General features: G+C 35.8%; 1 protein-coding gene across 2 annotated transcripts; it reads right to left on the minus strand.

Moving 5' to 3' along the window:
* Window positions 1–11,952: 11,952 nt before the first annotated feature.
* Window positions 11,953–13,182, minus strand: LOC144998848 (protein STICHEL-like). 2 transcript variants are annotated; one of them, XR_013660457.1, is made up of 5 exons: window positions 13,053–13,182; window positions 12,808–12,960; window positions 12,554–12,725; window positions 12,356–12,445; window positions 11,953–12,218 (listed from the first exon to the last, which is right to left on the minus strand). XR_013660457.1 is itself a non-coding variant. In XM_078958580.1 (4 exons), exons 2-3 carry the CDS (start codon window positions 12,886–12,888, stop codon window positions 12,555–12,557), a joined length of 252 nt encoding a protein of 83 aa, XP_078814706.1. In that variant the 5' UTR covers window positions 12,889–12,960; window positions 13,053–13,182; the 3' UTR covers window positions 11,953–12,445; window position 12,554. The 2 variants fall into 2 exon arrangements, 1 of the variants encoding a protein (XP_078814706.1); XM_078958580.1 differs by having other exon boundaries at window positions 11,953–12,445.
* Between the last annotated feature and the right edge of the window lie 692 nt (window positions 13,183–13,874).

A 13,874-nucleotide genomic window follows, 5' to 3' on the forward strand; every position in this document is an offset into this window, starting at 1 on the left:
CGATGTGCCGGTAAACCACACACGCTCCACCGAACTATGACAAACATTGAGTCACCCTTTGCAACCTTTGCTTAGACCCATTTAGTGTGCCGGTAAACCACACACGCTCCACTAACGTCTTCGCAAGGGCACAAAGTGTAATTTCATGGAATTGCATCAATTCACTTTTGCCTAAGTAACTAAGATTGGGAATTAGAAAAACATTTAGTTACTTTGTATTTCATTATACTTATAATGGAAGGTTTCGTCCTATCCTACCCATTCGGCTAACGACCCTCCACTAGTCAAGAGTGCGGTGGGTAAGAGTGGATACCCATTCAATCGCCATTTTATAGGCAATTTCCTTAAACACCCCTTATAGACCAGCTTCGTGAATGAGGCGTACTAATGGTAAGACTGACTTTTACTCATACATATATATAATGTTAGACTTTTAATGTTATATATATAATATAGGGTGCATTTCATACTTTTAAAATACTATGTGGTCAAATTTAATAATTATACCTTTAATTTAATACAATTGCAAACCAAAACTTTTATGGATTTATTAAATCTCTTTTAATTATACACCTTAATTAATTAATAAAACCATAAGGGTGTGATTTGAACTTTTCAAAACAATACTAGGGTTTTAGAATTTAACACTCCTAATTAAACCTTTTTAATCAACTTTTAAATTCCAAAACTTGAGGGCAAGTTTTGAAACATTTCAAAACAATTAAGTTTTAATCTATCTTAAAATTTCGAATTTATAACATTTAAATTAAAATTTTAAATATTAAAACTATTGATTTAATAATTATCTTGAATTAGACTATTAATTTAATTATTAAATCATAAGGGATTATCTAAATAATGAGGATAATTGCCATTTAGACATTTAAGTTATCCTAATCCCTTAAATATCTATATAGATTTCGAAAATATGGATGGATAATGCAAGTTCTTGAATTACCATATATAACAATTAGAGGATAATTACAAGATATGGGATAATCCAAATCCCTAAAAATTAGGACCTTATCTTGGGGAGGAGGCAAATTTCGAAAATCAAGGGATTATAACAAACCCTAGATTTCGAAATTCAAGGGTGTAAGGAAAGGATTTGAAGATCTTATTCAAACTCTTGCAAATTAGGGTTTGCAAACCCTAATCTCGAAAAAACCTAGCCTCTTAGGGTTTATTGGCAATAAACCCTAATATATCAAGTTCATACAATTGAAATCAAACCAATGGCTCTGATACCTTTGATGGGTTTTTTGGTCATAAGACATCCTATGTGCTCATACAAACCCTAATGCTTGGATCTAGGTTTCTCTATTGTACATGCTTTGAATCCAAGACTATAAACCCTAATTTTAGCATATAAATAATCATATTAACATAAGAATGAGTTTATAATGTTACCATGATTGTTATGTAGCAATAACAATCCCAAATCTCCTTAATTTGACTTTGGAATGCTTAGAGTCACAAGTGTCACTCCTCTAATGGCTTACAAACACCAAGAGTAAATGGAGAAGGTATAAAGAGAAAGGAGAGAGGTTAGAATTCGTCCTTAGGACTTCTTGGGAACAAGTACACGAATTCTAAGGCCTTAGGGTCTTTATATAGGTGTAGAGATAGGGTTTCAGTCATTATCCTTATCTAGTTGCTTATCCACAAAGCAACCATACGATAAGCCTTGAAAACCCTTATCCTTTATCCTTTGGACGATTTCAAGGATCTTTATCTCCTTGAATTCGTTCAACTTATATTTAGGATAACCATTACCATATTTTGTAACTATCACATAATTACAATTCAGCCCATCTAGTTTAATTCATTACACTTGATCACAAAATTAATTCCTAATTAATTATTGACCAATATTAATTAAGCAAATATGATTTCTCCTTTAATATATTATTCTTATAACATATTAATAAATCATAATAGCCTCTCTCTCTCTTTATTTATTTCTCCAATCAAGTTGCTTTGGTGAAGGCAACCCAAAAGGACCATGCACCATCGGGTCAAGTACATACCAAAATAGTTATGGACTTAGACACTAATCCAACACATATAATACTTCAATAAAATAAAAAAAGAATGTATGAAAAAATGGTTCTTATAGTATCGTAAAGGACAAAACTGCGAAAATGGTCCCTAGGGGTAAAATTGTCATTTTAAGGAAGTTAACAACCAACTAAGGGACGAGGGACCAAAACCACAACAAAAGTTGTTCAAAATGACCATATCTGTAACTTTTCAAACGTTTGGATCGTAACCACATAAAATAAAAAACCACAAAGACAATTTTTGTAGTTTAGAATATATATATATATATATATATATATATATATATATATATATATATATATATATATATATGTGTGTGTGTGTGTATATATATATATATATATATATATATATATATATATAATTTTTCTCTATATACTAATATGTATTATTTATTGTTGAACTCTGAAATTAATATAAATTTTTTCTATTATTTGTAAACTATTTTTTTCGTTTAATTTTTATAAAAATAATTGTTGGGATGTAAATCCTTACAGATCGATTAGATTGAACAGGTAAGTTGTAGAGTCAAAATATCTTGTAATATGTCGAAGTCTATGTAATAAATAGTTTCGTTTGTTTCCTTATGTATTTGCTAAGGCATCTTTTTATCGAAGCTTAATGTTTAGCTTTAGTGTTTTGTATTTTCAGCCTCCTATAAATAGGTGTTGAACATAGAGTTGATAGTAGAGTTTTTTTCCCAGGTTTACTATCAGTTTTGTACCCTTGTTCATTGAAAGTAATATGAGCTGAACCAGATCTTATTTACTTCTTGTGTTCATATTTTACTCTGATTTGATTCTTATACTCAATTAAACACTTCTACAATTGATATCAATGCAGGAATCAATGTTGTGAATATCTGATTTTCAATTGAATATCTAGTTTCTGTGTAACATCCGGATCTCCAGATTAGTATTTCCATTATTTATTTTGAGTAAAGAAGAGGGAGTCGACAGGTATTATTTATTGTTGAATTCTGAAATTAATATAAACTTTTTCTATTATTTGTAAACTATTTTTTTCGTTTAATTTTTATAAAAATAATTGTTGGGATGTAAATCCTTAAAGATCGATTAGATTCAACAGGTAAGTTGTAGAGTCGAAATATCTTGTAATATGTTGAAGTCTATGTAATAAATAGTTTCGTTTGTTTCCTTATGTATTTGCTAAGGCATCTTTTTATCGAAGCTTAATGTTTAGCTTTAGTGTTTTGTATTTTCAGCCTCCTATAAATAGGTGTTGAACATAGAGTTGATAGTAGAGTTTTTTTCCCATGTTTACTATCAGTTTTGTACCCTTGTTCATTGAAAGTAATATGAGCTGAACCAGATCTTATTTACTTATTATGTTCATATTTTACTCTGATTTGATTCTTATACTTAATTAAACACTTCTACAATTGATATCAAAGTAGGAATCAATGTTGTGAATATCTGATTTTCAATTGAATATCTAGTTTCTGTGTAACATCCGGATCTCCAGATTAGTATTTCCATTATTTATTTTGAGTAAAGAAGAGGGACTCAACAAGTTGGGGCCTAAACTATTCGAGTAGGATCGTGATTCGCTGACTGGATTAATGAATGGACTCGACGAGTCGGAAAGGGTGGACTCGACGAGTCCGCGCTGAGGTCAGAAACCCTAAATCCGCGGGTCTGAGCCCTATTTAAGGGACCTTATTTCCCTCATTTGCGGCTACCAGTCCAGAGAGGGAAACCCTTGAGAGCTTGAGCGAGTTGTGAGAGAGATAGAGCTATTTTGATCATTTTTGGTGTCATTTTGCAAAGAAGAAGTTGATCCTAACAAGAAGAGGTCAAGGGAGTTGCTGATTCGGGGTTTTCAAGCTCAGATCTTCACTGTTGAGGTAGCAAATCGAACTCTCCTTCTGTTTTTGTTAAGATCTATAAATCTAGGGTTTTTTATACCCTGTTGATGGCTTGAATTGATGAGTTTATGGTCCCTTTATGTGTTAGACTCCGGATCTGGACTCGTAAAGGTCCAGAGAGCCTTATCCATCTTGCTTTATGAAGTGTTATGGAAGGAATCAACTTAGGTTTCCATTTTTGAGGTTATTTCTTCAAAAGGAACCATATATGTGTTGCATGAGTGTAAAGGCTTCACCTTTACGTGATTAATGGGTATGGAAAGGTCAGATCTATAGGTTAGAGAAGCAGATCTGACTTCAGAAGGTCATTTGAGTGTTGCTATGAAAGAAACTCGCCGAGTCCATAAGTGGACTCGACGAGTCGAGTCGGGTTGCCCCGCGATTTGTGACCAGTGGTAACCTGTTGAGTGGAAGGATCACTCGACGAGTCGAGTGAGGAATTAGGAGGATTCTGAGGACACGCATAGACTTGCTGAGTCACTCTAGTGCACTCGACGAGTCTGGTTAAAGTTTGACCCTTGACTTGAGTTGACCTCAGTTGACTTTGGTGTTATGGTTAAGCTGATTCATGAAGAGTTTAGGGAGGGGTATAATGGTCTTCTACCCATCATTAGAGATGATATTATGAGAGAGTATTGATTAGGGATGTTATTCTGTTGATAGAAGGAGGCTAGATCGGGTATTCGAGCACGAGAGATTATTCGATATCGTACGAGGTGAGTCTTCTCACTATACTGTACCTAGAATGGTACTTATGTGTGACCGAAAGGTCTTATATGCTATGAGATGTGTGTGATGTATGTTGTTGTATTATATGTATGTGTTATATATGGTATGAATGATAAGGACCGGAAGGTCGATTCGGGTAGGACCAGAAGGTCTACCAGGATTTCGGGATGGAAGTCCCCTGAGACACTTGGGCCGGAAGGTCCCACAGAGTTATGGCCTTGAGTGGCATATGTGTTGTATGTGGTTTTTTGGGGAACTCACTAAGCATTTATGCTTACATTTGTTGTGTTATGTGTTTCAGGTACTAGCGAGGATCGCGGGAAGGCTCCGGCATGATTCGTACACACTCATGGAGTTTATCTCTTGAGATTCTGGGATATGTTTTTGTTATGATAAAATTGGATACATAATGTTTTGATATTATCTTACGAATAAAAGTATGTTTTAAAAATGAAAAATTGTTTTGGAAATTTACATTGTTACAAGTTGGTATTAGAGCCTTGGTTTGAGGGATTCGGATGCACCTTCGAGTGTATTTGAACTCAAACTGAGGATTTAGAAAGATTTCATAAAATAAACAGTTTTTCTAAAAAGTAAAAGAATTTGAGAAAAACAGAAGGAAGCAGTGTGTACGATCAGCCAGCGCCCGAACGGTGTTTTCCCAAAATACCCTTACATAATGTGTTATGAGATATGTTATAATATGTTATGCATGCTAGAGTAGGCTAGGTATTCATATTAGGACTAGAGTGGCCTACTTGTGATGCCTTAGCATAGGAAGATTTTTGCTACTATGAGATGCTTGAGAGTGAGTAAGTAGCAGTAAGGAGCTTATGAGAGGTCTACCGAAGGGTAGTCTATGCTAGCGATGTAGAGTACTTGTGATCTGGGATCCTAGGAGGAAGGCTTGGGGTGAATAATGATGCAGTGTGGACTGTAGTATAGGGCCCGTACTACTAAAGATACCAGATCAGTGCGCAGTCCAAGTAAGAATCCTTAGGGCACAAGGGTGCAAGTAGGGTTGAGTTATCGAGTGTGAGTACACTCGAGTGAGTCTCTGATATTTTTATGTTGTGTTTCAGAGACATCATGGTGAGTATGCGCCGCACTCCAGAGAGCAGCGGTGTTAGCGATGAGGATATCCGTAGGATGATTCATGAGGAGGTGGTTGCGGCCATACGAGCCGAGATACCGGAGGTGTTTGGGTCTATCAAGACCACGTTGATCGAGACTTTTGATGAGAGGTACGCTACTCTTACTGATGTTGCTGTTGCTGCAGCCACTGCAGCCATCGCTGATGTCAGGCCATAGTGAGATGACTCGTTGTTGTACCAAGAGTTCAGCAACACGAAGCCACCAGAGTTTGATGGGACGCAGGATCCTATAGTCGCGATGAGGTGGATTTCTAACATTGAGGGATGCTTCTACACTTGTTCATGTCCAGAGCATCTGAGGGTACAGTTCGCATTGGACCAGCTTTGCTTGTGAGTGAAGGACTTGTGGAAGTTTGTGACAGTGCACTTTACTTCTACAGAGCTTGCTGTGGTGACCTGGGAGAGGTTCACCATCATGTTTCATGATGAGTACATTCCCCCGTTGGAAAGGGAACGGTTGGCCCAGGAGTTCTTGTCCCTCAAGTAGGGAATTGAGTCTGTTACTTTGATCACCAGGATGTTTCATGAGAGGGCGTTGTTTTGACCTGAGCACGTGTTGTCTGAGCAGACACGTATGAGTCAGTACTTGAGCATTTTGAGGAGGGATATTAGGGAGTTTATGGAAAACTCATCGTACCGGACATTTGCTGAGCTCCAGGAAAATGCCCGGAAGAGGGAGATCGAGCTAGAGACTCATGCCAGGGAGGAGGTCGAGTCTCAGAGGAGGGACAGGCGACCGGTGTAGGCATAGCCTGCTGCCAAGAGGACAAAGTCCGCTGATACGAGGTCTAGGGGCCATAAGGGCCGCACTTGTGGGAAGTGCGGCAAGGGACATGATTTAGTGTGTCAAGCGGGTGCTTGCTACAAATGTGGCAAGGAGGGGCACATAGCTAATGACTGCCCCAGAGGATTTATCGTTTGCTTTTATTGCAACCAGATAAGCCATCGGAAGGCTGAGTGCCCACAGTTGATGCATGGATCAGCACAAGGATCTGCCCCTGCTACTACATGAGCTTTTGAGGGTCGGACAGTGAAGGCCGAGGCACCAAAGGCTCACAGGAGAGCGTTCCAATTGATAGCGGAGGAGGTCCGCGCAATGCCCGACATCGTGGATGGTATGTATTTTTTTTTTATTTTTGCCGAGTTTGAGTATTTGTGCTTATATTGTGATATGCTTAGGTACTTTTCTAGTGAATTATGTACCTGCTCTGGTGTTATTCGACTCGGGTGTGAGTCGATCTTGCGTATCATTAGCGTTTAGTCAGCACATCAGTATCCGTCGAGAGGCGTTCAGTCGACCTCTACGAGTTTCTATAGCCTAAGAGCGAGTAGTATATGTGACTGATGTGATTCGAGGATGTGTACTCGAGATCTTCGGTGTTGAGATCTTGATAGATCTATTACCGATTACGATGGGAGATGTTTGTGTTATTGTGGGCATGGATTGGTTTAGTTGATTCAGAGCTGTTATAGATTGCGAGCATCAGTTGGTGACTATACGAGACCCTAGTGGGGGAGTGCGCATAGTGTACGGAGAGGGTACTAGAACCAGATCAGCTTTCTGTTCTGCTGCTCGAGCGAGGCAGAGTTTACAGCAGGGTTGTATGGGTTTCTTGGCATATGTCATGGATACGCGGTTTGGTAGTGATAGACTGAGTTCTGTTTCAGAGGTGCCGATAGTGTGTGAGTTCACGAATGTTTTTCCCGATGAGTTTTCGGTTGTGCCTCCAGAGAGGCAAGTGGAGTTTCGGATTGACCTAATGTCGGATGCGGCGCCGATAGCCGATGCACCCTATCGCCTTGCAACACCAGAGATGCAAGAGTTATCCTCTCAGCTTCAGGAGTTACTGGGGAAGGGACTTATCAGACCGAGTAGCTCGCCATGGGGAGCCCCAATCCTTTTTGTGAAGAAAAATGTGTTGGGTTTTGAACATTCTAACACTCCTATTGTGTACATGCAACCCTAAATACCTTGGATCTATGTTTTCTCTATTATACATGCAAATATCAATTTCCAAGGTATTTATCCTAACTAGCATATTATGAAGTACAAATAATATAAAATCTAGTAGAATGACATACCTCTTAGTTGGTTCTTGATTCCAAATAGCTTGAGAGCCTAGTGCGGCAAGTATGACACCTCAAATGGTTCACACAACATCATAAACACTTGGAATAACTTGAGAGAAAGTAGAACACTTCTAAAAATCGGCTTGCCCTCTACACACAAACATAGTAACCGATTTCTTCAATAATAAGATCATTATATAGTTAGTCACAATTAGGGTAAACCCTAATTTTCATGGCTTTCCTTTTCTTTGGATCCATGGGTTCAAATACACCATGGAGCATCCTATGGGTTTTAGCCCAACTTGATAATCCATGGAGTTTTAGCCCACTATACAAGTATGGATGATTTACAAAATCAACCCATATATTTAATTAGTCTTCTTTTGATCACTTAATTAATTCTAGATTAATTCTTGATGAGTACTAATTATATAATCTTATTAATATATTAGAACTTATAATATATTAATAAACCTTAAGTGTTATTTCTCTCATTTTAGTCTATCCAAATGCATGATGCCATGCAACCCAAATAGACCATGTCGGGTCGGGTTTAGTATATACCAATTATAGTTATGGACATAGACACTAATCCAACAGTCTCCCACTTGGATAAGTCTAAAACTATTATTTCAAGTACCACTTCATAACCTGACTAGCAATCGTAGCTCTCAAAATCCGTTGTCGAACTCTGAACAAATCAATGACGCGTCTATTAGATAAGTGATCATATATTCCTCCATTCTTGATATCATATGGACTGAGACATGGATTATAATCATTCTCTCTATCCATTTGTTGTTTCCTGATTTCTGTTTCATGATGACTGACTAATTGAACAAATCAAATCAGTACAGGCCTGACCGAGCACTTACGTTTTGTCATCACTAAATCATCGAGGGGCCCACATATATCGCTTTTATCCCTTTAAGGGTAAAAGGAATGGATAAACTTCGACTTATATGCTTGTTGTACTACTTGTTGAATCATACACAAAGGCACGTTTTATAACATCGAGTTACCAATGCGTTTTCGTGCAATTAGTGTATAACCAACTCACAATCAACAACTCATCTCTCTAGGTTTGAAGAATATAAGATATTATCGTCTCATGATTCACTCGTGATAAAATCCATGAAGTGATTCAAATGAGCGTGGGTTGAATCCAATACTCAGAACTTATGAGCACTCATGAATGTTGTAGCAAATCTTGCTATGTGTAAACACTTTAGACATCTACAAACCCAATTCATAACAGTCTTGATTCATATCTACTTCCAACATATGACTGATTGTGGACAGTTTGAATAACTTAGTTATTCTGGAAGTCAAAACATGTAAAGTGAAACACAAGAATAATACTTAATCCTATATGGCCCCAAACTCTTGAGTGTAAATAAAAACCCTTTTATCTAAGCACCATATTGATTACTCATTATTCATGTTTCGATTAATCAACTTAATACTTGAATTGAAACAATAGTCATGCCATGCTCCAAGCATGCACACTATGTTTTTCCAAAAAACAACTATGTCATACTCCAAGTATGCACAATATGTTTACATATGGTCCTCTCTTTGTGAAACAAACTGAATGAAAATATTTCAATGATGCTTATTTCACAATTCCAATCCTTATTGTAAATGTAAGAATACAAAAATCTTGCCATTTACTATAATTTGTTAGATTCTAAACTTATATGCAATGATCCTCTTGTAATGAATATGCACACAAGTCACAAAGGCTTGGCAATAGACATTACAAAGTATTCCAATGGAAAGCAATTCCATGGAAATGAAGTCTCAAATTCAAAGTACATTCCTGTGAACATTCTCCTTTGCATTAAGTTCTTTGAATCTTCCACCTATGGAAACAATTCCATATTCCCATTTTGACCATCACCTTTTGAACAAGAGTTGCCTCTTTTCAAAATATGCCAATATGGTCCTTACTCTATACTTCTAATTGTCCATGAGCAACCAATATTTAGTAAACCTCATATTTTCCTCGATAATTTGCTAAATCATTTTAGTCATTTTCAGTTTTATTCCTTTTTCCATCTTAATGCCCTAGGCATTAGGAAAATTTAGAACAGATTATAGCACATGTAATCGAACCTATACCCGAAGCATATAGGACACGATTCATGCTTTAAATTTTATTTTCCACATTCTCACAATTTGAACTATGAAGAGGTATGTTGTAATCATAATCAAATTTTAAGAACGCGACATATATAGAATTTCCTTATGTTGAACCATTCCAACATAACATTCTTATATATCCTTGACTAAAGTAGATTAAAATCTCAATCTAAGCTTGTAGAATTGGAATGAAGTATAAAATCTTCTTCCTTAATTTTAGCAAAACAACTTTTCAAAGCGAATTGAAACTTTTGTTTTCTATAATTAACATTGCTAACTTGCAACATGTAAAATAATAATAATGCTCCCACTAGCATAATGATTATTATCTTACTAGCATAACATTGATGCTCCCACTAGCTTTGACATGTATCTAAAAAATCACCTGGACTTTTAAAAATCAATATTTTGTTGACTTTCCTACGATAGTTCAGATTTCTGATATGAGATTGCTATGATAAGACTTTATCAAAATCATAAACCTTTTCTTAGATAGCTCACATGTTTGTCTAGACCTTTTCCCATTCTCACTGGTTAGTGTGCCGGTTAACCACACACGCTCCACTAACGACATGAGAATGCAAATATCACAACTGCTATCTACTTAAAATCCATTTAGTGAAAGCATTTCCTCACCATCATTTTCATGAATCGGAGAGAAACCTTATGATACTTAGATTTTATGATGTAAGTGTTCCTATCCATGTGAATTTGTCATAACCATAATCACAAGACAAGGTTAATGGCAAATCCAAACACATATGGACTGAACTTGTTCAATCTTTATTTTCTTGCCACCCGGCAGCACAAGGGCCTACCATTGCTTCCAGGTTGTTATGCAAACAATTGACAACTCATAGAACTCACAAGCATAGCCAACTTTAACTAGAATGGCACAGAAACAAGAATAAGTCAATACGATAGGTAATAAACCTTAAGTCGTGGGCTAGTAATTAACAATACTCTTGATCAGTTCTCAAAACTATCTCAAGACTCCCACTGTCCTCCTGACATATAAGATTCTCTTTGTTAAGAACCAAACCTCGACAAAACAAATATTTAAGAGTTAGTGCAAATTCTTATCAAGGAAAAACATTTCTTACAATTGCTCTTAGATGGTCTTTGTCTTATCAAAAACATCGCAACTTACCAATTTCAAATGTACAAGAGTAAGAAAACATTTTACTCTACATTTGACAAGTGTTTTAAACCTTTCTTAAGGTTATGTCACTCAATGCTCAATCTTGGATTATGACTCTAAGATTTGATTTTGGAACGAAGTATGATTTATCTTTTAATTTAACAATTTCCACAATTCACAATTCCTCTCCTTAGCCAACAAATACACTAAGGTGTCCTTAGAGGATCAATTGTAACATGTTTTTTTATAATCACTAAGATAATCACTACTAGAAAAACAGCCTTTTACGACGCTCATTGCGCGCCGTAAAGGGCTCAGACGACGCGCAAATGCACGTCAAGGAAGGCCCTGTCATAAAGAGAGACAACGCGCTTTTGCGCGTCGTCTATAGACGACGCGCATTTACGATGCGCAATTACGACGCGCGTTTACGACACGCAATGCGTATCAAGAAAGGTCCTGTCATAAAGGAAGACGTCACGCATTTGCGTGTCATAACCTTACGACGCGCGTGTTAATGACACGCAATGCGTATCAAGAATGCCCCTATCAAGAAAGGCCATGTCATAAATGAAGATGACACACATTTTTGCGTATCGTAAATTTAAATGTTTAAAAAAAATTATATATTTATTAATAGTTAAATTAAAATTTCATTTAATTTCTCATAATATAAATAAAATACCATATACAAAAAATACAATCCATTGCATAATATAAAATAAAATTCCATACTCAAAAAATAAAATAAATTCCACAAATTATAATGTCATACAAAGAATCATTCAAATGTTAAACAAAAATAATACATTGCTAACATGGGTTATACATTCCTATAAAACTAAGAAATAATCATACAACTCTGTTTCTTACCAGAAACATTTCATGTTATTTGTTTTTGCCAACGCCTTGTGTGCGTACCACCTGCTTAATGTGTACTGGAAAGGAATGCCAAACATGATTACAAGTCTCCCTTAATCTTGATTACTCACCTGCTTAAGTAGAATGCTGTTGTTGAGAAGGTTACCTAGCAACAGAGAAAAACACAACACCTCTCCCACAATCACAACATCATTTACAAAAAAAAGGGATGTTAATTACTTTCATTAAGACTTTCATTCAATCACAAAAATATTAAATAAAAGGGTGAAAAAAATAACTTACTTTTGATAAGTTGATCTCCCTTAGAGCAAACACAGCTAAAGCATTGAACAAGACCCTAGGGCCTTCCTCTAATGTAAACACAAGGCTCGTCTGCAAAATCGAGGTGATAAAATAAAACTTGAATATTGTTTGGGTAGTTTATATATGATTTGATAATTTGATTTAAAATACATTAAAATAAATTATCTTTTTTATTACCTTATGTTCCAACAATAATGTCCATAATAAGTGTAGCCATTTGAGACATGAGGACCATAGGGTAAACTCCCAATTCTATCAGTTCTCTGGCTCTTTTCACAATTTCAGTTGTGTTTGATGACATTGCTAACTCAAGAAGTTCCAATAAATTCTCATTAGAGACAACTCCTACCTACAATCAACTCCAAAAGAATTAGTAAAAAGTTTGAATAAAAAGTTACATGGATCAAGAAACCAGTAGATTAGATACTTACAAGCTCATTTCCAGCCTCTAAAGCGTCTGCATTTTTTTCATTACTTTGATTTACATCATCACCATGTGCATTTTCTTCCATCACTATATCACCATGTGTTGTATTAAAGGGGCTTGTCAATTGATCACCCCCAAGTTTTACAAACTCGTTTATCTGCATAAATTTAATAAAAAATTGCAGGAATTCTCAAAAAATCTCATTACAATGTGCAACTAAATTTAAAAAAAGGAAAAAAAAAGACTTACCCATGTGATTGCAGTTCAACGGGTGAATTCATCAGGGGAAGATGCTCTTTGTACAAGTATTTCTGCCATGCGACCGTAATCTACAGACTTCATCAGTACCACTCCTAAAGTCAGAAATTTACAAATAAATGACAAAATTTGCTACTAAAAAATATGAGGTTTAATCGAAATACAATTTATATAGTTTTTAGTATAATCTTATTTGGTTTTTAAAAAAATATCATTATGTTTACTTTTAACTTGTAAATAAAAGTTCATTAATTATAACTATATAACATAAAGAGTAGAGTCAAAACAATATGTTGTATTTTACATACAATATGAAAATTCATTACATGTCAACTAAACATGATCATGGAATGTAATGTAATGACTGATTCCATTACCTTGTTCATTAGCTACAGAATCTTACCAGAGAGTTCTTCATCTCCAGAAGAAACTCTGAAAGTGCCAAGTCAGCTTGTTGCCGGATTTCATGGCTGGAATCACTTAACATATTAAATAAACCTGAGATCTCCACATGTGACATGTTAGATGAATCCAAAAATGTTGTGCGAAAAAAACACTTGCAAATTGACGGGAATACCCTTTAACTGTGAAGTGAGATCATTTACTATCAAGAAAATCAGGAAGAAAGACGAGTTTGTCTATGTCTGAAACACTGTCCAACACAGTGATCCATCCAACCAAAAATTGGCGAACATAAGGATTCAACACATTCATATGCTCTTTCAACAAAGATATAAATTCTTCAATGCTGATAAAAGATAAAAATTATTCAGGATCCCAAGTTCAATACATTTTACAGTAGTAACCCTATCA

Source organism: Lactuca saligna, chromosome 5 (genome assembly GCF_052625555.1).
Source record: "Lactuca saligna cultivar CGN05327 chromosome 5, ASM5262555v1, whole genome shotgun sequence".
NCBI lineage: Eukaryota > Viridiplantae > Streptophyta > Magnoliopsida > Asterales > Asteraceae > Lactuca > Lactuca saligna.